The 27,619-nt window shown below is 37.4% G+C and overlaps 1 protein-coding gene across 1 annotated transcript in view; it reads right to left on the bottom strand.

Moving 5' to 3' along the window:
* The window catches only part of LOC111502872 (tachykinin-like peptides receptor 86C), a 188,223-nt gene that overhangs the window by 42,883 nt on the left and 117,721 nt on the right, over nt 1-27,619 (bottom strand). The window contains exons 5-6 of the mRNA XM_023157037.2: nt 24,818-24,919; nt 2,047-2,181 (exon numbers count right to left, since the gene is read on the bottom strand). Of these exons, the coding sequence (XP_023012805.1) occupies nt 2,047-2,181; nt 24,818-24,919 (237 nt within the window). The remainder of the gene's footprint in view (nt 1-2,046; nt 2,182-24,817; nt 24,920-27,619) is intronic.

Below are 27,619 nucleotides of genomic sequence, written 5' to 3'. Positions count from 1 at the left end.
ATGGTTGGAGTATAATTGGTTGATTGCTTCCAGGGCAGTTAAAGATTCAGACAATCAAAAATTTCATGGACTTGCTCTTCTCTACGTACTGTAGTGCTTTTCATATGACGTAAAGTTCAAACTATTCCTAGGGATAGTTTGAATAAAAAACTAGATTGAAGACTGGTAAAAGCGGACCTACGCCGTCTTCAGTTTTGGATGGGTTCGTGTAGATTGTGTCAAACTCCTTGTATTTCGTATGAATCATTTCATATAGATTACATCTGATGACTTCGCAGTAAATGTCTCCCTTTTTGAACTGGTTGAGGTTTGTATCAATGATAATTTTTGGAGTAGTCCTTGGGGTTTGGTTGGGGATATTCGGGTCAGAAAAGGTTTTTGGTTGATGGAGGTTCAAACTGAGTTTATCTCTCGTAAAAAGGAAGGTGAGCTCTTTCCTTCTTAGCATATGTTGACGACGAAAATCTATTGGCGATCACATTATGGTATACTGGGTTCTCAGGATTTGCTGTAAGGGTTGAAAACTGTCTCTGGGTTGCTAAAGATGGTTCGCCTGATTCACATTGTAAGCTTTCGGATTACATTTGATGACTTCGCAGTGAATGTCTTCCTTTTTGAACTGGTTGAGGTTTGTATCAATGATAATTTTTGGAGTAGTCCTTGAGATTTGGTTGGGGATATTCGGGTCAGAAAAGGTTTTTGGTTGATGGAGGTTCAAACTGAGTTTATTTCTCGTAAAAAGGAAGGTCAGCTCTTTCCTTCTTAGCATATGTTGACGACGAAAAGCTATTGGCGATCACATTATGGTATACTGGGTTCTCAGGATTTGCTGTAATGGAAGCAGTGTAGGTGAAGGTTGAAAACTGTCTCTGGGTTGCTAAAGATGGTTCGTCTGATTCACATTGTAAGCTTTCGGATTACATTTGATGACATCGCAGTGAATGTCTTCCTTTTTGAACTGGTTGAGGTTTGTATCAATGATAATTTTTGTAGTAGTCCTTGAGATTTGGTTGGGGATATTCGGGTCAGAAAAGGTTTTTGGTTGATGGAGGTTCAAACTGAGTTTATCTCTCGTAAAAAGGAAGGTCAGCTCTTTCCTTCTTAGCATATGTTGACGACGAAAAGCTATTGGCGATCACATTATGGTATACTGGGTTCTCAGGATTTGCTGTAATGGAAGCAGTAGGTGAGGGTTGAAAACTGTCTCTGGGTTGCTAAAGATGGTTCGCCTGATTCACGTTGTAAGCTTTCGGATTACATTTGATGACTTCGCAGTGAATGTCTTCCTTTTTGAACTGGTTGAGGTTTGTATCAATAAGAATATTTAGGGTAGTCCATGGGGTTCCGTTAGACATATTCGGGTTGGTGAAGGTTTTTGGTTGATGAAGGTTCAAATTATTTAGATACTGATTTTGTCTCTCGTAAAAAGGAAGGTCACCTCTTTCCTTTCCAGCATATGTTGACGATGAAAATCTATTGGCGTCCACATTATGGTATATTGTGTTTTCAGGGTTTGCTGTAATGGAAGCGGCGTAGATGAGGGTTGGAAACTGTCTCCGGGTTGCTGAAGATGATTCGCCTTATTCACAGTGTGAACTTTCGGTTGGACTTGTGCAGAATGCCCCACGGGCAATTCTGATAGCATTATTGTGGAAGGTATCGTTTTTTCAATTCTCGGAGCAGTACGTCCTTCAGCTCTCTCAGACATTCGTTTTCATTTCCTCAATCGTCGCAAAACGCCGTCATTTCATAAATCTCTTCAATTTTGGGAACAGAAAGAAATCGCAGGGGGCAAATCTGGTGGATACGTAGGCTGAGGCATGATTATGGTGTAGTTTTTGGCCAACAAGCGAAGACGCTTGGATTATCGTGTAGTAAAAACACTTCTGCCTCTGCCTCTCACCAACAAACTAAACATGCTAAACACCTTATTTTTTGAACAGACTGAACAATCATGTCCCTTCCTTAAAAGTTCATTGATTCAAAACAGTAGTAATTTGAATTCAATATTCTGAAACGAACTTATAGAATCTAAAATTGACTTACCCATAAAATACAATCTTCGAGTAGAGGAGGCAAGGAAGAGCCAAAAGCATACTTGCCGTCCAGATGAAGGTGATGGTGAAGAGGGATGATGCTTTTGACATTCGAGGATGCAACGGATGGACTATCGCCAAATATCTGGAATAGAATGATTAGATTCTTTCAGATATATCGAAACTAGCTTTTACTCGTGGCTTCGCTCGCATTTATGCCATTGAATAAGTGTCAGTACAAGAGAAATTAATCAATATGAGAACTATATTTCAATGCTTGGCTGGGATTATACATTTTTTTTAATTATTATATACGATGAAGTTTCAAAAATTCAAAATATGCTTTATTGAATTTCAACAACAAATGTTAAAATATATTTCACTGTAACAACAAAAATAACATAACCTAACCAACCTAACCTAACTTGACCTAACCTAAACTAACCTAACCTAACTCAAAAATGAAAATGACAAAAGAAAATAACAATAAGTATAAAAAAAATCCAAACAGCTGGAACTATAGTCAATTTTTGACGAACAATTTTTTTATCCTACATATTGTTTTTTTTTATAAAAAGTATCCCATGTTACTTCTAATACCTCCAAGAACGTGTACAAAATTTCATGATGATAGGTTTGGTAGTTTTCGCGTGAAACCGTAACAAACAAACTCACATTCGCATTCATAATATTAGTAGGGAAGTAGGGATAATGTATCGAAAAGAGAAAACATGTAATGTCTCGTTCCTCGGATATCTCCTGCACTGACAAGATGCAATACCTCCAAACCGGTCTGGATGAACGAGAAATATCTGCAAGACTAACCTCTGTGAAGAATCTTGCATGAATGTGTGTCGGATATAATTCAATATCCAACGTGGCGTAAGCCGGGAAAGTAGTTGTTTTCCGGTAGGCATTTACGAGAACCTACCGTGTACGTATGTTGTGAGAGATTAATTTATTTTTTCGAAAATATCATAGCAAAGTTTTCTCAAATTTGGTAAAAATTATTGAGTCAACTTATGCCTGGAACTGATAACTGATTTTTTCATGATTTACAACAATTCTTTTATTCAAATCAGATTATGGAAATTGGCTGAATTTTATCTAACAAATTGCAGTCAGTGACATTTTGACATCTCCAGTGGTAATTGGCAATGCGTTTGACATATCCAGAGCCAGTTTTTTCGTTAGACCATGACTACCTGTTCCAAAGTGAGTAGGTCTATTTCACATTCCACTCCAACCCGCGGAGATTCATTGTGGCAATGACTGCATATTCCAAATTATCATTGTTTGTTTCAAGGACTGTACAAATTGGTACACCACAAGGGACCGTTTTGGGACTGATACTTTTTCTTATTTACATTAACAGTATAACAAAAATCAACAATTTCATAGGCGATATAATATGCTATGCCGATGATACGGCTCTAATTTACACGGGAACATCTTGGGATGAAATTAGAGAGACAGTAGAAACCAATTTACAAAAAATATGCATGTGGCTAAGTAGTAATAAACTGTAACTGAATGTAAACAAGACAAAGTGTCTGACCTTTTCCCCCACCCTTCGTGATCAACCCAAAAACTACAAAATAAAAATGCATATACCGCACTGTAATAATCAAAATGCTTGCGACTGTCAGACAGTGGAACAAGCCACATCTGTAAAATACCTCGGAGTTATTTTAGATCAGCATCTAAAATGGACGGAACATATCAACTTTGTAACAGAAAGGCTTGATGGACAATTTTTATGAACTACGTGACATACTGTCAAAAAAAATCTTATAATATCTTGCTTGGGGTGCAACTTTCAAAAATGCTATTAGCCCATTACAAACTGCTCAATGCTCAAAACATTTTATCAAAAATTATCTTCAAAAAAATAGATACTTTTCAACAAGAGGGTTATATCAAGAAACTAACATGTTAAATATTCAATCACTATACATTTATCATTGCCTAATAAGAATGTTTCATAAATGAGCAGATTTCGCGCAGAAATAAACGATCAAGAGATACTAGATCAAAAATTTACCAGGACGTAAAAATTGAATTCCTTAATAAAACGGTCACCCAGAATTCTTTTTTCTTTTATGGTCTAAAAACATTCAACGTCTTACCTAGAAATTTAAAAGATATAACATTCTTCAAACTATTCAAAAAAGAGGCGAAAAAGTATGTACATAATTACCCAGAAAAATTTCCAACTTCATACTGAAATAAATACTTACTATGTTTTTTATATATTGTGTTTATAAGCACTACACATACACTACCGAATTTTAACAATAATCGAAATGATTCAAATTATCCAATCTCATTTGAACCCCAATTTTAAATTCTCTCTTTCATCGTCTTTTTTTAAAAATGTAAGGAAGCTTCACTTACCATATTGATACAATTATACATAAGACATACAATTGTACAAATGCCACGCTGATTTAGACATCACAAAACAGGTTATATTTGCCTAGCGTGAGTCTACTTCAGTGAGTCATCAAAAAAAAAAACTCAAACAACCAACTAATATCCATTATTTTATTTACATTATTAATTTTCACATTATTGATTGTGTTGATATCTGTTCTGTTTAAAATATTTTTTTTCCGTTAACCAGCTGTCGCACCCCTACCAACGATAACCCTCAGAAGTCGAAACTTGTACGAGCTAAGGATTAACGAGGCTTTACCTTTCAACGTGTGATTCCTAACACGAGTTGGACGATAGCAAGTGAAGATCGATCGTTCAGACTGGGGCTTGAACCAGCGACCAACACGGCAGTCAATTCGAGTGAGTGAACAAAGCACCCACGCCGAACCGCTTGACTACCGACCGTATGATTGTATGTAAAATGATTCTGAAAATGAAATTGAATTGAATTGAAATTGAATTGAATTGATTCACACTGGATTTGAACCGCTGGAGATCAAATCTATTTGGAAAACAGTGAAGTTCGAGGTGTACTGGGTTGAACCTCAAAACGATGAGCAGCCACAGTCCGTACCGCTCTTGGTGGAATCAAATGTACTAAGTCACTTGAACACTTCCCGTGAAAGTATCCATGGAAGAGAGACAAATCTCCAACCTTTCTTCGATGTTCCAGGCTATCAAAGTTGCAAGTGATGTTCGCGTCTCCAATTAGACGGCTGGCTCTTTTCTGGATGAAATCCAGCAGCTTCAGGGCATGCTTAGGGGCGGAGCTCCATACATGTGAACAATGCTCCAGAAAAGGTCTGATCTGAACTTTATGAAACATCATCAAACGTTGCTGGAGTTTGTATAGTTTTCTGGTTCGAAACAGTGTTCCAGGCTTTTGAGAAACAGCCTTTGCAATTCCAGCGACATGATTGTGCCAAGACATATTGGTGTCCACTTCAACCTCCAACAAATTCATCGAAGCAGAATGCGGGATTATCTGTGCTGACATTATCATATCTAGTTCGCAGACATTTATCTGTTTGGAGAAAACCAGTGCCTGGGTTTTCAAAATCACCTCTGGATCCTCATTAAGATATGCAACCTCCTGCTGTCGGTGAAGATGTGTATCCGCAACCGAAGTTTTTTTCCAATAAGTCGTTGGTATTAAAAAAAAAGAGTGTTGTGACAATATGGCTCCCTGGGAAAAACCAGCGTTCGTGGTAAAAGTTTTCGAGAGATAAACATCGACAGCCTGTGACGTATCTTGCATAAATATCTATCGAATATAATTCAATATCTAACGTGTTATTAGCCAGGTAAGTAGTTGTTTTCCGGCAGGCATTTACTAGAATCGTCTATGTAGGTATTTGTGAGAGAATGTTTCGAAATTTAATTCCAAAAAATGTATTTTCTCGAAAATATCACAGCAAAGATTTCTCAAATTTGGTCAAAATTTCATCGAGTTGATTTATGGCTGGAACTAATGACTAACAGTGATGATTTTGTGTGTTCAATTGGCGAACAATTTGGCAGGGATGTGTAGGAATATGATTTTTTTCTATTGCACTCACTTGGAATTATATGACAGTTATAAAACCATTGAGGGTTCCATTGTTTTCTAAGACCCAGTTGTCGTACTTGGTGTTCAGTGGAAATTCGTGTACAATATCTGGAGAAGGAAACTTCATGGGTTTCTGATATTGATGAAAGTAACTATAGAATCCCCTTCTAACCTATTTGAACATCCAATATCAATAACCTGTAAGTGGAGATCCGTTAAGCTTCTCAATGGATACATCTACCACAGTTTGGCTGTAGACCGTTCAATGAAAAATTATTGTAGCGACGCCCTAGTCGCTCTGAACTTCATTTTACTAATTACATCTCATTGTGAGCCAAAATGGATTTAAAACGGGGTGCTATTCGACTTGCAACGCTCTTTAATCGTTTTAGAACTGTGCGTTGCGATATTGAAGCCAGTGGCTTCAAAAAGACGGACAATGTGATAATAAAACGAAAAACGCTTGCCGTGGCAAATTTTGAACTTGGGAGTAAACAATTCTCAAATCTTAGGAAAAAGAATTGAATTCGTTTGCATTGTTGTCAAGGAAATAGATGTTTCATCCAAACGAGATTCAGAATAGAAAAAGAGCCATCTCTCTTTCTTCTAAGCCATCTACGAGGGTAGTCCCAGAAGTACCCACATAGAAAACACAAAAATTTTGGAAAAAAAAGTATTTATTTTTCGAAATAATCTATTTGCAGCTCCATACACTCTTCTCAACGACGTTCAATAACTTTTTACTGAAAGGGAACAGTTCTGCACAAACAGAGTTATCCAATTAGATCAGTAGTTTCCTTTGTCACTCCACCATCAGTGACATCATCAGAAAAGCTTATCAATATCATCTTGAACCATTGTAACTTCCAACCGAAATTCTGTGTACGGAATTCATATGACTTTGATGTGCATAATCTATTTCCCAGCATACCTCCTGATGATACTATTACTTTAGTAATAGAATTATCAGATAAAAATAGAGTGAACCCAGTCATAAAACAAGAAATAATTGACCTTCTGTCGTTATGTCTCGAACAAAATTATTATATAGTGTGACCCATTTTTAATGGAAACACCCCCCTAAAATTTGAAGTTGTAAATCGATTTTAATAATTTTTTTTTTAATTTTAAAAGGTCTACCTTGGGACAAAATCTGAAATGTTTATTAAAGTTTCAGGACATACTACGATATTTTTTCTTAGTCGAAAATCGGGATTTTTTATTAGCGATTTTTTTTAAATCACTATGCCACTGGATTCAGAGTGCCTCTAAATAGGTGTGACCAAAATTTCACGAAAAAATATTCATTATTAACAAAGTTATGACAACTCAAAAATTCGAAAACTCACACAGCTAACAGTCACAATATATCTTTTTTTTATGATTTCAACAATAAAGTGCCGCCAGATGAAAAAAAAAACAAATAGCGTAAATATTTTTTATGAAAATAACGGAATTACATTCACACAATTCAACTAACAATGAAGCAAAAAAATTTAATAAACTAATAACTAATTATTGAAATGTTTCCATTCAGTGCAACAATTAATTCTAACTCATATTCTAGTAGCCTCTACTAATCCTTCACGTATTTCGATACATGTGTCGTAGCGCTTACGAATTTTTCTGATTACGTTCCTTAGTTCTTGAGGGCTAATATCTGCACATACCTGTCGAATTCTTGCACAAAGTTCATTTCTATCTCTTGAACGGTTTTTGTAAACCTTTTGTGTGAGAAGTCCCCAGAGAAAAAAGTCCAAAACTGTGAGGTCTGCAGATCTGGGTGGCCACTCTATAAACGGACCACCACGGCCTATCCATCGGTTTGGAAAATGTTCGTTAAGCCATTGCCTCACAGCTCTGGCATAATGAACTGAACACCCATCTAACTGGACAATTAAATTTGACCGTTCATTGATTGGCAGCTCGTGAATAGCATCCCAAAACTCTATGTATAAAAATTATAGAAACCTCTGCGCATTAATGTTTTCCTCAAAAAAGAAAGGACCAATAATTCGTTCGTTCAATATCCCACACCAGACGTTGATTTTTTGGGAATACTGGCTTTTACAGTGTATTACCCAGTTAGGTTTACCCGCTGCCCAATAGCGACAATTCTGTGATGACACTACTCCATTTGTAGTAAAAGTGGCTTCGTCGGTATATAAAATATTTTTTAGGAAATTTCTATTGTTTAAATTTCCCCCTTGGGCCCATAAACAATATTCCAGGCGTCTTGCTTCGTCGCCTTCTTGAAGTGTGTGTAAAAATTTTGGCTTGAAAGTGTCACCTCACAAACCACAAGAGGGGACTAAATCATCTGTCGGTAACAAATAAGACAGATGGGTATCCGCGGCTAAGCTAAACAGTGGAGACGGGAGTGGGTTAAACAACTTAGCAAATTTCAAATAGATCTTAATGGGCGCCAGGTAAATTTAATCCTCCAGATACCCTAAGTAACTCACAATATCAATAACTTACCAATTAATATTGGAAATAAAAGATAAAAATCCCCAATATGATTTATTCAGTAATCCTAACTTACATGGATTAACCAACAACGCTTCTAAGACAACAATGCAATATTCACACTACTACGCGATGTTCAAATGTCCATACAAGAGCGCGGTGTATCTAACCACGAATTCAATCAGCCATAAATTACGGTAGTAACGACGCTCAAAAAAAAACTACAATACGTCGAGTAAAACTACCACGAAAATTGAGTAGGTGAAATCGTAAATACTAGTATCGGATGGTAAGACAAACTCGTTTGCGTCGCGTGAGCTCAGGCGTAGGCGCATCGGTGTCAATCAGCAATCGTGAAAGGAAGAATATACCTCAATTTCCGTTTCACAAATATCTATGTCAATCAGGTATCAATAACAAACTCTTAATCAATAAACGATAAACAAACACTATATCAACAGGTATCAATAAACATAAGGGCAACAATTATTCAAATATCTCAGTATATCACAAATATTCAATTAAATCAATTATAACTTGCGTGCTCCTTTTGGGCCACCCGGTATATGGTGTTAGGCTACCCCGTAGTTCGACGGAAGTGGATCACCCTGTAGTACTGCTGAGATGGATCACCCTGTAGTACGGCGGAGATGGATCACCCTGTAGCACCACCAAGATAGATCACCCTGTAGCACCGGTGGATCACCCTGTAGTACGGCGTAGATGGATCACCCTGTAGCACCACCAAGATAGATCACCCTGTAGGGCACGACAAGCTGGACCAGTAATGGATCACCAAATAAGATCCAGAAAGAAAATAAAGGAAAACAGGAACCCTTGACGAAGACAAAAAAAAGCAGGAAGAAAAGCAGGAAGAAAAAGCAGGAAGGAAAACAGGAAGAAAAGCAGGAAGAAAAAAGCAGGAAGAAAAACCCTACGGAAGAAAATTCTCAGTCAGAATTAGATGAAACAAGGTGAGATTCAACCCCCATTCAATAGGACTATTTGACTAATCAATACCCCTGGTATATTTTCATCAAGCAAAGTAGCAAGATAACAAGAGTATATTTTTGGGTGCCCTGTATAACCATATGATCCGTAAAAATCAAGAAAATTGAATGAGTGTTGAAACCTCTCTTCAATACTAATATTCAGTTGAGATATAACGATGGAACCAGAAATTACTAAAATCATTTAAAACACATTTAATGGTAAAATTCTTACCCTGGCCAAGGGGTTTTCTATACGATTCTTCGTGTGCGGTGTTCTGCACGGAAGTCCTGCTGGGACTTGATGAGTGACTGAGGGCCTTCTGTTTCTTATGAATCTAGAGACGAGAAACGAAGGTTGTAGAATTGAAGAAGTGATATCATAGCTAAGATCACATGAGAGATGCGACAGTGATTCAGACATACCTAATTTCGGAAATCCTCCCACCTGGCACGAGTTCGGTAACCACCACAAATCCTCAAAAGAGCTTAAGTTTCAGACTGCAAATATCCACACCAAAATGACCAATCAGTCTTCCACTATACAATCCTGACTTGTAGAAATAATCCCCGTGAAGGATGGCACAAATACAACCAAATATATCCTACAATCAGTCTGATGGTACCCTTTGAACTCCGAACCAAGCTCACCGAAGGTTAACTTCCAAATACTAAGCGACTGCCACATCTGACAGCTAACCAGTTGTTGCCACAGTGCATCCAATCTACAATACAAGCACCAAGGGGGCGCTGTGCACAACATCATAAATCTAACAATTCCTCCACAGCCACTTGATACATCATCAACAAGTCCATGACCCATCAAAACTCCTTCTCAAAGCAATGCAACCCTAAAACAACCCTTGACAACTTGAGTAACCGATCAATCCCTCACCCGTGAACAACTGTAGAACTAGTTCGGTGTAAGTCGACGGAACGACACTACGAAAGTTCGGCAGATGTCAACCAACAGCTGTCTCTTAACCTTGTTTACGAATATTTACAAAATATATTGTTCCAACCTATTTTCAACTATTTACCAATCCTTATTCATGCGATGGAATAGAAACATATAAGGTAAGTCGCCATAACCTTCCCTTTCAGTACAAATATTAGAGCATTCATATTATGCAGAATATTTACCGAAAATATCAAACAGTATTCAGAAACCCAGAGGTAACTAATATTGTTTTTCAGGCGATATGGCTCTAATATGTCAGTAAACCTTCTGGAAGTGATGAATAACAATCTATGCAAGAAATATTCTCGGAAAGGTATAGGGAATAAGGCAGACAACGGCTGAAAAAAATGATAGGTGAAGAAAACTGAGAAACAAACAATAACAACTATTTCAACCTAGCGAGGAATTTCGGATCTCCAATGTCGATTGGCAATAGGAGAACGCGTAAGTACTGGTCAAAGCAGTTAGTCAGGGAGCATACATTTATTCTTATACATTTCAGGTATGGTTTTCTATGGAACGGAAGATTCCCATTACTATGATGTTAAATGAATAAAATGAACTTGTAACTGAATTACATTGTTAATATCCTCTGAATAAAGATCTTAAAAGGTAAGGTAGTGGTTTTGAAAGGTCACATAAGAGCAGTTTGATCTAGTGCTAAATTGAAACGTAACAACTTCTTTGAAAATGTAGGTTGGGCACACTGACAAACCAGATGTGTCCCTAGCTGTGACGAAAAGTTCGTCATCAATAAATGACAATTCTGTCGATTCCATAGTAAATAAACGAACAATATCTACAATATTTACAAGTAAATTTAGAATGTTACAATTCCCCCCTTGCCTCAAGAAAATTTACTAGCGTAAATTTTCATCAGCGCTAGCTGACTTTAGGTCTTTCGCATTCCATATCCCCTTATAATTACCGTCTTCATCTCTTAATTCATATGTCCACGGGGATACCATTTTTTTTTCAATATCAATGTTCCGTAGTGGTATCAATAGAATGCACAAAGATTACATACATTATCAAAAACGTCAATATTTCAGTTACACTTAACAAGGACATGTCAACAATCACAAATTCACGTTTTCATGTATATATAAAAAACATCAATACTATAGTTCAATAAAATAATGATAAAAAAACTTTAAAAACAAGCTTTTACTTAAGTGCCCTTCTCCTCTAATTTGATTGCCATCGTCAGAGAATGCCGCATCTCTTGAACAGTTCCTGTAGCAATTTCTCTAACTCTAACCTCATACACGAGCTCATCTTGACTCAAACGGTTCACTAGCATTTTGCGGGACATGATAACAATTCCAATGAGACACAAAAAAAAATATTAAAAAAAATGATCAAAAATTTTTTCCAAATTTATCAAGAAATTTTTCCAAATTTAAAAAAAAAAAAACTATGAAACGTTGTTTTAACGCGGCCCCACGTTGGGCGCCAAAATGTCACCTCACAAACCACAAGAGGGGACTAAATCATCTGTCGGTAACAAATAAGACAGATGGGTATCCGCGGCTAAGCTAAACAGTGGAGACGGGAGTGGGTTAAACAACTTAGCAAATTTCAAATAGATCTTAATGGGCGCCAGGTAAATTTAATCCTCCAGATACCCTAAGTAACTCACAATATCAATAACTTACCAATTAATATTGGAAATAAAAGATAAAAATCCCCAATATGATTTATTCAGTAATCCTAACTTACATGGATTAACCAACAACGCTTCTAAGACAACAATGCAATATTCACACTACTACGCGATGTTCAAATGTCCATACAAGAGCGCGGTGTATCTAACCACGAATTCAATCAGCCATAAATTACGGTAGTAACGACGCTCAAAAAAAAACTACAATACGTCGAGTAAAACTACCACGAAAATTGAGTAGGTGAAATCGTAAATACTAGTATCGGATGGTAAGACAAACTCGTTTGCGTCGCGTGAGCTCAGGCGTAGGCGCATCGGTGTCAATCAGCAATCGTGAAAGGAAGAATATACCTCAATTTCCGTTTCACAAATATCTATGTCAATCAGGTATCAATAACAAACTCTTAATCAATAAACGATAAACAAACACTATATCAACAGGTATCAATAAACATAAGGGCAACAATTATTCAAATATCTCAGTATATCACAAATATTCAATTAAATCAATTATAACTTGCGTGCTCCTTTTGGGCCACCCGGTATATGGTGTTAGGCTACCCCGTAGTTCGACGGAAGTGGATCACCCTGTAGTACTGCTGAGATGGATCACCCTGTAGTACGGCGGAGATGGATCACCCTGTAGCACCACCAAGATAGATCACCCTGTAGCACCGGTGGATCACCCTGTAGTACGGCGTAGATGGATCACCCTGTAGCACCACCAAGATAGATCACCCTGTAGGGCACGACAAGCTGGACCAGTAATGGATCACCAAATAAGATCCAGAAAGAAAATAAAGGAAAACAGGAACCCTTGACGAAGACAAAAAAAAGCAGGAAGAAAAGCAGGAAGAAAAAGCAGGAAGGAAAACAGGAAGAAAAGCAGGAAGAAAAAAGCAGGAAGAAAAACCCTACGGAAGAAAATTCTCAGTCAGAATTAGATGAAACAAGGTGAGATTCAACCCCCATTCAATAGGACTATTTGACTAATCAATACCCCTGGTATATTTTCATCAAGCAAAGTAGCAAGATAACAAGAGTATATTTTTGGGTGCCCTGTATAACCATATGATCCGTAAAAATCAAGAAAATTGAATGAGTGTTGAAACCTCTCTTCAATACTAATATTCAGTTGAGATATAACGATGGAACCAGAAATTACTAAAATCATTTAAAACACATTTAATGGTAAAATTCTTACCCTGGCCAAGGGGTTTTCTATACGATTCTTCGTGTGCGGTGTTCTGCACGGAAGTCCTGCTGGGACTTGATGAGTGACTGAGGGCCTTCTGTTTCTTATGAATCTAGAGACGAGAAACGAAGGTTGTAGAATTGAAGAAGTGATATCATAGCTAAGATCACATGAGAGATGCGACAGTGATTCAGACATACCTAATTTCGGAAATCCTCCCACCTGGCACGAGTTCGGTAACCACCACAAATCCTCAAAAGAGCTTAAGTTTCAGACTGCAAATATCCACACCAAAATGACCAATCAGTCTTCCACTATACAATCCTGACTTGTAGAAATAATCCCCGTGAAGGATGGCACAAATACAACCAAATATATCCTACAATCAGTCTGATGGTACCCTTTGAACTCCGAACCAAGCTCACCGAAGGTTAACTTCCAAATACTAAGCGACTGCCACATCTGACAGCTAACCAGTTGTTGCCACAGTGCATCCAATCTACAATACAAGCACCAAGGGGGCGCTGTGCACAACATCATAAATCTAACAATTCCTCCACAGCCACTTGATACATCATCAACAAGTCCATGATCCATCAAAACTCCTTCTCAAAGCAATGCAACCCTAAAACAACCCTTGACAACTTGAGTAACCGATCAATCCCTCACCCGTGAACAACTGTAGAACTAGTTCGGTGTAAGTCGACGGAACGACACTACGAAAGTTCGGCAGATGTCAACCAACAGCTGTCTCTTAACCTTGTTTACGAATATTTACAAAATATATTGTTCCAACCTATTTTCAACTATTTACCAATCCTTATTCATGCGATGGAATAGAAACATATAAGGTAAGTCGCCATAACCTTCCCTTTCAGTACAAATATTAGAGCATTCATATTATGCAGAATATTTACCGAAAATATCAAACAGTATTCAGAAACCCAGAGGTAACTAATATTGTTTTTCAGGCGATATGGCTCTAATATGTCAGTAAACCTTCTGGAAGTGATGAATAACAATCTATGCAAGAAATATTCTCGGAAAGGTATAGGGAATAAGGCAGACAACGGCTGAAAAAAATGATAGGTGAAGAAAACTGAGAAACAAACAATAACAACTATTTCAACCTAGCGAGGAATTTCGGATCTCCAATGTCGATTGGCAATAGGAGAACGCGTAAGTACTGGTCAAAGCAGTTAGTCAGGGAGCATACATTTATTCTTATACATTTCAGGTATGGTTTTCTATGGAACGGAAGATTCCCATTACTATGATGTTAAATGAATAAAATGAACTTGTAACTGAATTACATTGTTAATATCCTCTGAATAAAGATCTTAAAAGGTAAGGTAGTGGTTTTGAAAGGTCACATAAGAGCAGTTTGATCTAGTGCTAAATTGAAACGTAACAACTTCTTTGAAAATGTAGGTTGGGCACACTGACAAACCAGATGTGTCCCTAGCTGTGACGAAAAGTTCGTCATCAATAAATGACAATTCTGTCGATTCCATAGTAAATAAACGAACAATATCTACAATATTTACAAGTAAATTTAGACCGTTACAATTCCCCCCTTGCCTCAAGAAAATTTACTAGCGTAAATTTTCATCAGCGCTAGCTGACTTTAGGTCTTTCGCATTCCATATCCCCTTATAATTACCGTCTTCATCTCTTAATTCATATGTCCACGGGGATACCATTTTTTTTTCAATATCAATGTTCCGTAGTGGTATCAATAGAATGCACAAAGATTACATACATTATCAAAAACGTCAATATTTCAGTTACACTTAACAAGGACATGTCAACAATCACAAATTCACGTTTTCATGTATATATAAAAAACATCAATACTATAGTTCAATAAAATAATGATAAAAAAACTTTAAAAACAAGCTTTTACTTAAGTGCCCTTCTCCTCTAATTTGATTGCCATCGTCAGAGAATGCCGCATCTCTTGAACAGTTCCTGTAGCAATTTCTCTAACTCTAACCTCATACACGAGCTCATCTTGACTCAAACGGTTCACTAGCATTTTGCGGGACATGATAACAATTCCAATGAGACACAAAAAAAAATATTAAAAAAAATGATCAAAAATTTTTTCCAAATTTATCAAGAAATTTTTCCAAATTTAAAAAAAAAAAACTATGAAACGTTGTTTTAACGCGGCCCCACGTTGGGCGCCAAAATGTCACCTCACAAACCACAAGAGGGGACTAAATCATCTGTCGGTAACAAATAAGACAGATGGGTATCCGCGGCTAAGCTAAACAGTGGAGACGGGAGTGGGTTAAACAACTTAGCAAATTTCAAATAGATCTTAATGGGCGCCAGGTAAATTTAATCCTCCAGATACCCTAAGTAACTCACAATATCAATAACTTACCAATTAATATTGGAAATAAAAGATAAAAATCCCCAATATGATTTATTCAGTAATCCTAACTTACATGGATTAACCAACAACGCTTCTAAGACAACAATGCAATATTCACACTACTACGCGATGTTCAAATGTCCATACAAGAGCGCGGTGTATCTAACCACGAATTCAATCAGCCATAAATTACGGTAGTAACGACGCTCAAAAAAAAACTACAATACGTCGAGTAAAACTACCACGAAAATTGAGTAGGTGAAATCGTAAATACTAGTATCGGATGGTAAGACAAACTCGTTTGCGTCGCGTGAGCTCAGGCGTAGGCGCATCGGTGTCAATCAGCAATCGTGAAAGGAAGAATATACCTCAATTTCCGTTTCACAAATATCTATGTCAATCAGGTATCAATAACAAACTCTTAATCAATAAACGATAAACAAACACTATATCAACAGGTATCAATAAACATAAGGGCAACAATTATTCAAATATCTCAGTATATCACAAATATTCAATTAAATCAATTATAACTTGCGTGCTCCTTTTGGGCCACCCGGTATATGGTGTTAGGCTACCCCGTAGTTCGACGGAAGTGGATCACCCTGTAGTACTGCTGAGATGGATCACCCTGTAGTACGGCGGAGATGGATCACCCTGTAGCACCACCAAGATAGATCACCCTGTAGCACCGGTGGATCACCCTGTAGTACGGCGTAGATGGATCACCCTGTAGCACCACCAAGATAGATCACCCTGTAGGGCACGACAAGCTGGACCAGTAATGGATCACCAAATAAGATCCAGAAAGAAAATAAAGGAAAACAGGAACCCTTGACGAAGACAAAAAAAAGCAGGAAGAAAAGCAGGAAGAAAAAGCAGGAAGGAAAACAGGAAGAAAAGCAGGAAGAAAAAAGCAGGAAGAAAAACCCTACGGAAGAAAATTCTCAGTCAGAATTAGATGAAACAAGGTGAGATTCAACCCCCATTCAATAGGACTATTTGACTAATCAATACCCCTGGTATATTTTCATCAAGCAAAGTAGCAAGATAACAAGAGTATATTTTTGGGTGCCCTGTATAACCATATGATCCGTAAAAATCAAGAAAATTGAATGAGTGTTGAAACCTCTCTTCAATACTAATATTCAGTTGAGATATAACGATGGAACCAGAAATTACTAAAATCATTTAAAACACATTTAATGGTAAAATTCTTACCCTGGCCAAGGGGTTTTCTATACGATTCTTCGTGTGCGGTGTTCTGCACGGAAGTCCTGCTGGGACTTGATGAGTGACTGAGGGCCTTCTGTTTCTTATGAATCTAGAGACGAGAAACGAAGGTTGTAGAATTGAAGAAGTGATATCATAGCTAAGATCACATGAGAGATGCGACAGTGATTCAGACATACCTAATTTCGGAAATCCTCCCACCTGGCACGAGTTCGGTAACCACCACAAATCCTCAAAAGAGCTTAAGTTTCAGACTGCAAATATCCACACCAAAATGACCAATCAGTCTTCCACTATACAATCCTGACTTGTAGAAATAATCCCCGTGAAGGATGGCACAAATACAACCAAATATATCCTACAATCAGTCTGATGGTACCCTTTGAACTCCGAACCAAGCTCACCGAAGGTTAACTTCCAAATACTAAGCGACTGCCACATCTGACAGCTAACCAGTTGTTGCCACAGTGCATCCAATCTACAATACAAGCACCAAGGGGGCGCTGTGCACAACATCATAAATCTAACAATTCCTCCACAGCCACTTGATACATCATCAACAAGTCCATGACCCATCAAAACTCCTTCTCAAAGCAATGCAACCCTAAAACAACCCTTGACAACTTGAGTAACCGATCAATCCCTCACCCGTGAACAACTGTAGAACTAGTTCGGTGTAAGTCGACGGAACGACACTACGAAAGTTCGGCAGATGTCAACCAACAGCTGTCTCTTAACCTTGTTTACGAATATTTACAAAATATATTGTTCCAACCTATTTTCAACTATTTACCAATCCTTATTCATGCGATGGAATAGAAACATATAAGGTAAGTCGCCATAACCTTCCCTTTCAGTACAAATATTAGAGCATTCATATTATGCAGAATATTTACCGAAAATATCAAACAGTATTCAGAAACCCAGAGGTAACTAATATTGTTTTTCAGGCGATATGGCTCTAATATGTCAGTAAACCTTCTGGAAGTGATGAATAACAATCTATGCAAGAAATATTCTCGGAAAGGTATAGGGAATAAGGCAGACAACGGCTGAAAAAAATGATAGGTGAAGAAAACTGAGAAACAAACAATAACAACTATTTCAACCTAGCGAGGAATTTCGGATCTCCAATGTCGATTGGCAATAGGAGAACGCGTAAGTACTGGTCAAAGCAGTTAGTCAGGGAGCATACATTTATTCTTATACATTTCAGGTATGGTTTTCTATGGAACGGAAGATTCCCATTACTATGATGTTAAATGAATAAAATGAACTTGTAACTGAATTACATTGTTAATATCCTCTGAATAAAGATCTTAAAAGGTAAGGTAGTGGTTTTGAAAGGTCACATAAGAGCAGTTTGATCTAGTGCTAAATTGAAACGTAACAACTTCTTTGAAAATGTAGGTTGGGCACACTGACAAACCAGATGTGTCCCTAGCTGTGACGAAAAGTTCGTCATCAATAAATGACAATTCTGTCGATTCCATAGTAAATAAACGAACAATATCTACAATATTTACAAGTAAATTTAGACCGTTACAAAAGGTTTAATATTCTTCGCCTTGAGACATCTCCGAATAGTTTCTCGTGGAATATTCGAATCTAAAGTGGTATTCCTTATACTGGCATTAGGATTATTTCCGAAATAATACAAAATGATTTGATCATTCCTGTCATTCCTGTTTCGTCTGTGTACAGGATTACTTTTTAACATCATTTTTGATACTGCACCAGTTTCATTGAATATTTTATTCATTTTATTTACCGTACCTCAGCTAATACGAGGACGATCTGGATGTCTCTCATTAAATACTCTACAAACCTCTCTAGCACTTCTAACGTCATCTCCCGAAAGGCGTACAATTTCAATGTTCTCTCTTACGCTCAATCTTGCAGCCATGACACAAAATAATTCGAAGAACTGTAAGGTGAATATTGTTGACAATAGTACACTTAAATCTTTCACAAGTGTCAAACTGTAATATCATTTCCATGGCAACTAAGATTTAAATTGAAATATTAGGTCTTAGTTTTAGTTAATTTGCGTGAAAACTTGAATGTAATTCCGTCATTTTCATTGAAAATATTTACGCTATTTATTTTTTTTTCATCTGGCGGCACTTTATTGTTGAAATCATAAAAAAAATATTCTCATGGCTATATCTGTTGATATAGGGTGTTTATTGTGACTGTGTGAGTTTTTGAATTTTTGAGTTGTCATAACTTAGTTACTAATAAATATTTCTTCATGAAATTTTGGTCACACCTGTTTAGAGGTACTCTGGATCCAGTGGCGTAGTGATTTTTTCAATAAAAAAATCGCTAATAAAAAATCCAGATTTTCGACTAAGAAACAATATAAACTTTAATAAACATTTCAAATGTTGTCCCAAGGTAGACCTTTTAGTACTTGACATTAAGAAAAAATATAAAAATCGATTCACAACTTCAAATTTTAGGGGGGTGTTTCCATTAAAAATGGGTCACACTATATATTATAACGATGACCAATTTTCGATGAGCATTTTCACAAATTCACCGAAAACGTTTGCTATTGATGGCTGCCAAACAAATACTGAAGAAGGCAGCGTCTTCAAATTCAAAACACATGCTTTATAGATCGTGTACTTTCCAATACATTGATATTTTTCACAAAAATATAGCCATCTCTAGGTCAAGCCAGGTAGGTACTTTTGGGACCACCTATGAAGATGAAGAAGTAGAAAGACAAAAACCTTCCTTTCCAACGAATAATAAATATGTTAAAAGAATCTCATCAAAATCAGAGGTGTTTTTGGAGCCTTCTGAGACGAGATTATTAACACATTGGAACAAGATTGGAGAGTTGCTAGTGTGAGGCTAGCCTTAGGGAAAGTTCTCGGAAATCCCGTTCAGCTCGTTAGAGTAACACATCATTCATCACCTACATTGTAATTAGTCCGAAATTGTAGAAACCCATCACTATAACTGGATTAGTACAATGTGATATTACGAGAATTTTCATCAGTCAATTAGCAGTTCAAAATATATCCAAATAGATTTCAATTACAACTATTTACGTCATTACCGTTCGTAGCAATTTATAGACTTTAATTTCCCTAAATGATGACTCGTAATGACAATACAAGGGATGAAATACGATTGGGAGTAAAAGTTTATAGGGCCCTAGTATTGGATTTGCAATTTATTAGTACATTCCAAACTGCGAGTTGAAATAATTGATTCTCTTGTTTCGAATATAAAATTTATAATTTTAAAATAGCTGTTTTGATTCAACATGCAACTTAACTCCTCTGTAGCTACCAATAATGGCCAATAATGATATTATTCAAACTTGCAGTAGTGCTCTCATATAGATTAGATTTCAAGGACCCAATTTGCGTGAAATGGTATCATCTTCAGAATTTCATGACGAAAAAACACCCGACATCATTAAAGGATGCTGTTGAGTATTTTTCAAATAGAACGCAGAGTCTCAGTTTCTCAATGACAAAAAAATAAGTGGAACATAATTGGCTAACCAAGAAAATCACGACTTAAGCGAAGGATTTGTTAGTTATTTTGTCTTTGGATACCTACTTAAATTTATTTCAGCAGTTTGGATGAAAATTATAGTGAATCCAAGATAATAAATGAAAAGTTGTTGAGAAAGAAGAGTTTTGACTTTTTACTTCTCCATCTTCATACAAAAAATGTGGTAGATGTCAAAAATTGGTTTTGCAACTGATCGTCTTGGGATCTTCGTTTATTTTTGATATTTTGTTAGGGAAGATGCCATTGCATTTATTTATCCAGGCTTCTACTTCAAGGGCAATTGAGTCTGGCGGTCGTCTACATGCAACGCGCATTGGACGACCTCGAACGCTGGTACCTACAGTGGAAGATTCGGGTGAACCCAGATAAAACTCAGGCGATAGACTTGGGGAGGCGCAACGTTTCTCCAGACACAAGAGTCACGATCTCAGGCAGGGAGATCGAATGGCAAACGCGAGTCAAATACCTAGGTCTTTGGGTAGACCGCCGACTCACCTGGGCAAACCACATTGAATACATCAAAGACAGGATACAAATGAGGATAGCTAAACTCTATCCTCTGATAAACCGCAAGTCAAAATTAAACCTTAAGAACAAGATTTTAATATACAATACGATGTTCAAGCCTGTCATCATGTATGCTTCAGGCGCTTGGGGACAAACCGCTCCGACAAATCTCTCCACTCTGGAGAGATTGCAAAACAAAATAATTAGGATGCTGGTGAATGCTCCATGGTTCGTGCGAAATGAAGCCATCCGCAGAGATTTGAAGCTGTTAACAATACAGCAGTCCATTCAGTTGAGGAATCAGAGAGTTTTCGAGTCAGCGGAAACTCATGATAACCCATTAGTTAGGGAAGCTGTAGATTACACTATAGACGACCCCTCTCGATTCGGAAGGCCCCGTCGCTCAGTTGAGTGAAGGCCCCACGACGTCTGCTAAAATGAACAGTTTGTTCATCAATACCCCAGTCAGGAAGGGGTACACAAGGCCAGAGCGGCATAGATGTCATTGACCTCTATGCCGTTAACAAACAACACCGCTCAGTTATGAACCACTCGCCCCCATGGCGAAAGACAGTTTAAAGGGTACGGGAAGAGATTTCCAACCTGACACAAATCAAGATGGTTTCGATGAGTCTAGCAATGCATTTGTGGTTCAGAGATACCTATGCCGAAACGAAACGACCATGTGTGGTGTTGAATCATAAATGCGTTATGTTCAAGCTCTGGTTTTCAATCAACAAAATGAATATCAATTTCAGATGATTGATATGAAAATTTAGAATTATTATTTGTGTTTTTGGAGCATTTTCACCTTTTGAAATGGGGAAAAACAAAAAACCTAAATAAATTGAACGAATTTATATTGGTGGTATTGAAGTATTATGCTATAGATAGTTGTGATTTAAACAATATATCAAAAAAATGTAATAATGACCTTTCCAATGTTTGTTACCGATTTTTTATTAATTTCAACTACTTGCCGCCTTCTTTGTGGTAATCTTTTGAAAAAATTCAATATAACAGCCTCTATTTCTCAGGAAACAAGATAGAAATAGCATTTTACTAGAAAAATCAGAGATTATAGAAAGGAGAAAAAACTATTTAAGAGAAATAAAGAAAGCCAGATCCCTGAGTAAATCTATTTTTTATTTGGATGAAACAGGGGTCAATGAGGGTAACACCGTCTCGAAGGCTTGGCAAGACCAGAACATCAAAACCTTGAATTGTGTCTCTCAGTATAGCCACACTTTTCTACTTCTTGAAAATGGCTTCAAAGTCGAAGTCGAAACGTCAAACAATGCAATTCAGATGATCAAATTTGCAACCGCGGAAACCTATTCTATTTGGATACTTATCTTGGTTCACTGTGCTTGCTCAAGGCACATGATTCTCGGACCCAATGATCACTTACCCCACGGCGTGAGGAGTGGTCGTTGGTTGATAATGCTGGCGCGCCCTACCGAATGTATCGTGTTAGGAATCACACGTTAAAAGGTAAGACCTTGTTAGTCCTTAGCTCGCACAAGTTTCTCAACCTCTGAGAGTTGTCGTTCGTATGGGGGCGGCAGCTGATTAACGAAAAAACAGATTTTAAACAGATTCCGGGGATAGGGCCTGACCAGCGCACACTACGGTGAACAAAAAAAATAGTAATAAGTTCAGCAAAAAGCTCAGATAAAAGCCGCAGAGATCACCTCACTTCTGCAGAAACACAAGGATAAGCCAATGAATGGGGTCTTCTTCAATAACATTGAAGACGTTGGCTTATCAAAGCGCCTGACTTTCGCTTTCCTCAGGTCGAGTGGGCTGAAGTTGGAAACTGAGGGAGGTGTCTTCAACACCTTAGTCTACCACAGTTGCGTAATGGGTTTAGAGGTTCCTGACACAAGGTGCTGGGCCTGCCGCGAGGTGCCCGAGACCCTAATGCACTTGCTATCAGCATGTCCAGCATATGAGGTCTCGGCCTATATACATCGACATAACGCGGCCCTAAGTCTATATTACCATCTACGGCACTCTTACGGTATTGACCAGCCACCGGTGTGTTCGTTGTGGGGAACGAGAAGTGCCGCATTTATTGGAACTATTCGTTCTCCACCCTCAGGCTTATACAAGCTAATAAGCCTGATGTAGTCCTTCTCGACCACCAGAGCAAGAAGACATTTGTCGTTGAGTTTTCAGCTCCTAGCGAAACGAATATCGTCAGAAATGAGGAGGAAAAACGGATAAAATATCGAATGGGGTCTTCTTCAATAACATTGGAGACCTTGGCTTATCAAAGCGCCTGACTTTCGCTTTCCTCAGGTCGAGTGGGCTGAAGTTGGAAACTGAGGGAGGTGTCTTCAACACCTTAGTCTACCACAGTTGCGTAATGGGTTTAGAGGTTCCTGACACAAGGTGCTGGGCCTGCCGCGAGGTGCCCGAGACCCTAATGCACTTGCTATCAGCATGTCCAGCATATGAGGTCTCGGCCTATATACATCGACATAACGCGGCCCTAAGACTATATTACCATCTACGGCACTCTTACGGTATTGACCAGCCACCGGTGTGTTTGTTGTGGGGAACGAGAAGTGCCGCATTTATTGGAACTATTCGTTCTCCACCCTCAGGCTTATACAAGCTAATAAGCCTGATGTAGTCCTTCTCGACCACCAGAGCAAGACGAAATTTGTCGTGGAGTTTTCAGCTCCTAGCGAGACGAATATCGTCAGAAATGAGGAGGAAAAACGGATAAAATATCAAAATTTTTCTTCGAACCCTGCAGACCCTATCCAGATCACTCTGTCAAGATGGTTATTTTGATTATTAGAGTCCTGGGTGGAATGATGTCCTTTCTACTCTCGAATCTTAAAATCATACCGGCTTGCCGCACTAAGGCAGAAATCTTAGCCGGACAGATGCAGAAGGCTGTCATTCTTGGCTCACTGTGCTTGCTCAGGGCACATGCTTCTCGAGTCCAATGATCGTTGGTCGTTAGTTGGTAATGCTGGCATGCCCTTCCGAATGTATCGGGGTTTCGGGGGATAGGGCCTGACCAGCGTATACTTCGGTATAAAAAATAATAATAATAATATCAAATTGGTTTACACCAAAAGATGAGTTATATCTGCAAATTATTATGTTTTGATTTAGATAGGTTGGATAAAGGAAATGAATAGTTTCAAAAAAGTCACTAGATGATACATATTCATTTTTATATGCAAAATTTTATAAACTCAAGTTACTAACAAATCAGATTTTTTTTCAAAAAGTTACTTTATCAAATGTAGTAAATTTTTTGTCCTTTTTACATTTTTATGTATTTTTAAATTTAATATTCTGATTGTTTTATAGATCTGTAGAAGGTAACACTCCTAAATAAGAAACTACTCCAAATATAAATTGTCCTTCTCAAAATAAAATATTTGAACAAAATTAGTTTTCGCGATATTTCAATTGTCTTCGCATCATACAGAATATATCATTGGAAAATTTATATTGATACCCCTAGTCCGATGCAAATTAATACTATCTTTAACGCAATATGAGAAAACACGTCGGCCGCCTCTTTTGACGTCGTTTATCGCAGGTCATAGCGTCCTCCAGAGGCATAGCGGGTAGAAATATCTCAGTGACTTTGTGAATGAATTGCAGTACCACTTGCTTGAGACGGCTATGATGATTTCTTTGATGTACCGGCTTGTTTGCATTCTTGAAATTGAAATTGTTTCACTCTCAGACAATACCGAATTGACTATAATGAAAGTTACTTCCTTTCATGATCCACACAACTTTGTAGAGAGGTCATTCTCTTTTAAAAATATATCCGTTCCAATTGAAAGAACTATAATTATATCCAAATACAAACCTATCGCAAGATATCCCAGTTAGGGTGAACACGCTTGCTGCTACAGTTGCATTCGCAATAAAGTTACTCACTGTACAATACCAGTGTCCAAACGGCCAATTCCTGAAAAAGAAAAACCATTCAATGTCGTGATCTGCTTGGGAGAGCTTAATGCGAGAAACGTGAGTAAAACGAACATGAACGGTTTTGTGGAGACGAAATCTGTCGTTAAATATACAGTGTGGTCCACTGAGTGTGCAACAAATGGGAAACTTTTTTATACGATACGAAGTCATGGCCTGCTATTCGTTTTTTTTCTTTTGGAAAATTTTGAATTACCCCCGTATGATACATATTTTTACTATTTTGCCTCGATATTTATTTGAAGTAGCCACAATCAAATCAGTTTGGAGTATTTTTTATCAAATTGAAGTGTATTTGTAAAATTTACTTGGATTTGTATTTTTGTATTTTTTTAGGTGACCGTCAACTTCATGTTTGTTGCGACGATATTTAACAGAACTCTAGAATAAAACAACGAGACAAATGCTTCACAAGTATAATGTTCATATGAATAAACTGTCAAAATATATCGCGGATAGCCATGAACAAAAAAGAACCAATAAGCGATAGTACAGAAAAATACAGTAGGTAACTTAACAACTCAACAGGTGCTAACAATAGAAATTATCGCAGCGTCTCTGTATGTCCACCTTCTCTTTCGATGCATCTAATTGTTCGCTCATAAAATTCGTTTAATGTAGATCGCAACACATTAGCGGGAATATTTCTGCAATGAACCCGTACTGAAGTTTCAAGCTCATCGAAATAATTAAAGAGGCGATCTCTGTAGACTTTTTGTTTCAAGTATTTCCATAAGAAATAATCTAGAAGTGTGAGGTCTGAAGAACGAGGTGGCCATCGAGGATCGGTATTTCGTCTTAACCATTTATTACGAAATGTCATATTCAGCCACCGAGAAACATTTCTAATAGAATGGGCAGGACATCCGTCATGTTGGAACCATAACTTTTGCCGTTCTTCTAATACCATATCATCTAAAACTCTCCTACTTCAGTTTCCAAAAAGTTCAAGTACCTGTCACCATTCGAATTCTCGCGAAAAAAAACAACGGACCTAGTAATTTATCATTCGATATACCACACCAAACGTTCGTTTTCTGATAGTATTGATTTTTGTTGTCAATAATAAAATTTGAGTTAACATCTGCAATTTTGTTATGATAGAACCCAGTTCAATCTTCCTCTTTGAAGATGATCACTTGGTGATCGAAACACGTGTCGAAGTGTTGAAAATAACGATTTGGTGTTGGGAAAAACCTCCAGTAATATTCCTTACTACACCAACGGTTCCAAACAGTGCATCATAAGATGATAGAACTCCATTGGTTGTAAAAGTAGATTCATCTCCAAACAGAATACATCGATGGAAATCTCGTTGTTCTTCTATTTCACTCCCAATCCACATGGAAGAATCATATCTCAAATCATAGTCTCTTTCTTGAAATGTACAAATGAATGTAGGTTTGTGAGCATGGTATTTATGTTTTTTTTGAGAATACGCTTCACAGATGTTTTTTTATGCCGGTATAATCACTTATTTCTTGGGTGGACCTTCTAGGATTTTGTACTACTACAGTATTGTTTTAGGGCGTATGTGTTTTTTGTCCATGGCCATCCGCGATAGATTTTGGATTGCTTTTTAATATTTGTTCTTGTTGAGGCATTGTTGTCAGAATAAAAGAAATTTTATACTCTTATTGTTAGTTTATTGATATGAACATTTAGTTAGTGAAGTATTTGCCTCGTTGAAAAGAGTATTTGTTTTATTCTAGAGTTCTGTTACATATCGTTGCAAACAAACATGAAGTTGACGGTCACCTAAAACAATACAATTCCAAGTAAATTTTACAAAAACACTTCAATTTGATGAGAAATACTCCAAACTGATTTGACTGTGGCTACTTCAAATGAATATTAAATCAAAATAGTGAAAATATGTATCATACGGCGGTAATTAAATTTTCCAGAAGAAAAAAAAAATTCGAATGGCAGGCCATGACTTTGTATCTGAACATAACTTTCAATTCTAACCAACTTTCCTCTCCAACATATTTCTATATTTTTTGAAATAAGGGTACTTTACTCCTGAACGAACTTTATATTTTTTGGCCTATCCTGTATGGTGTTTGTCATAAAGTCATTTCAGGTACACTTGGTATAGTTTTGGAACATGAACCAACTTTTGTCAATAATAAAATTTTCTGAGACATTGATAATCAAAAAGTTTCCCATTTGTTGCAGACTTAGTGGACCACACTGTATAAGCAGTTTGATACACACCCTCTTTTATACGGGACACTCATGAAGGCTTTATCCTTTCGATTTCCGATTGGAAAATTTCATGAGACAATACAAAGTATGACAATATCGTAGAGTTTGATGTTGTACGGAGTTGTAGCGATATCATTTGTTTTTGGGACTGATATGGATTTCGATGAACGAGGAGCTATAATGATTTGCGAACATCATGAGTGAGTAATTACCTTTTTTATTATTCAGAAACTTCAATTTCATCTTGACAAAAATGTATGCACTCGGTATACGTGGAAAAATTGAGGACTGGTTCTGTTTAGTCCTAGAAGGGAGGAAACTGATAGAGTGAATAATAAAACATCTGATCGATTCTTAGTGGACTCAGGAGTCCCTCAGGGTAGCGTCCTGGGTCCACTGATTTTTTTGTTACTTATAAATGACCTTCCCGAATATGTGAAAGATGGAAAGGTTCACATAATCGTGAATG

The sequence above is a fragment of the Leptinotarsa decemlineata genome, unplaced genomic scaffold (assembly GCF_025532065.1).
Source record: "Leptinotarsa decemlineata unplaced genomic scaffold, Ldec_3_MD MMD2_tig00026361_RagTag_RagTag, whole genome shotgun sequence".
Taxonomy (NCBI): domain Eukaryota; kingdom Metazoa; phylum Arthropoda; class Insecta; order Coleoptera; family Chrysomelidae; genus Leptinotarsa; species Leptinotarsa decemlineata.
Note: the sequence above shows the minus strand (reverse complement) of the source record. Positions and strands in the feature narration are given on the sequence as shown.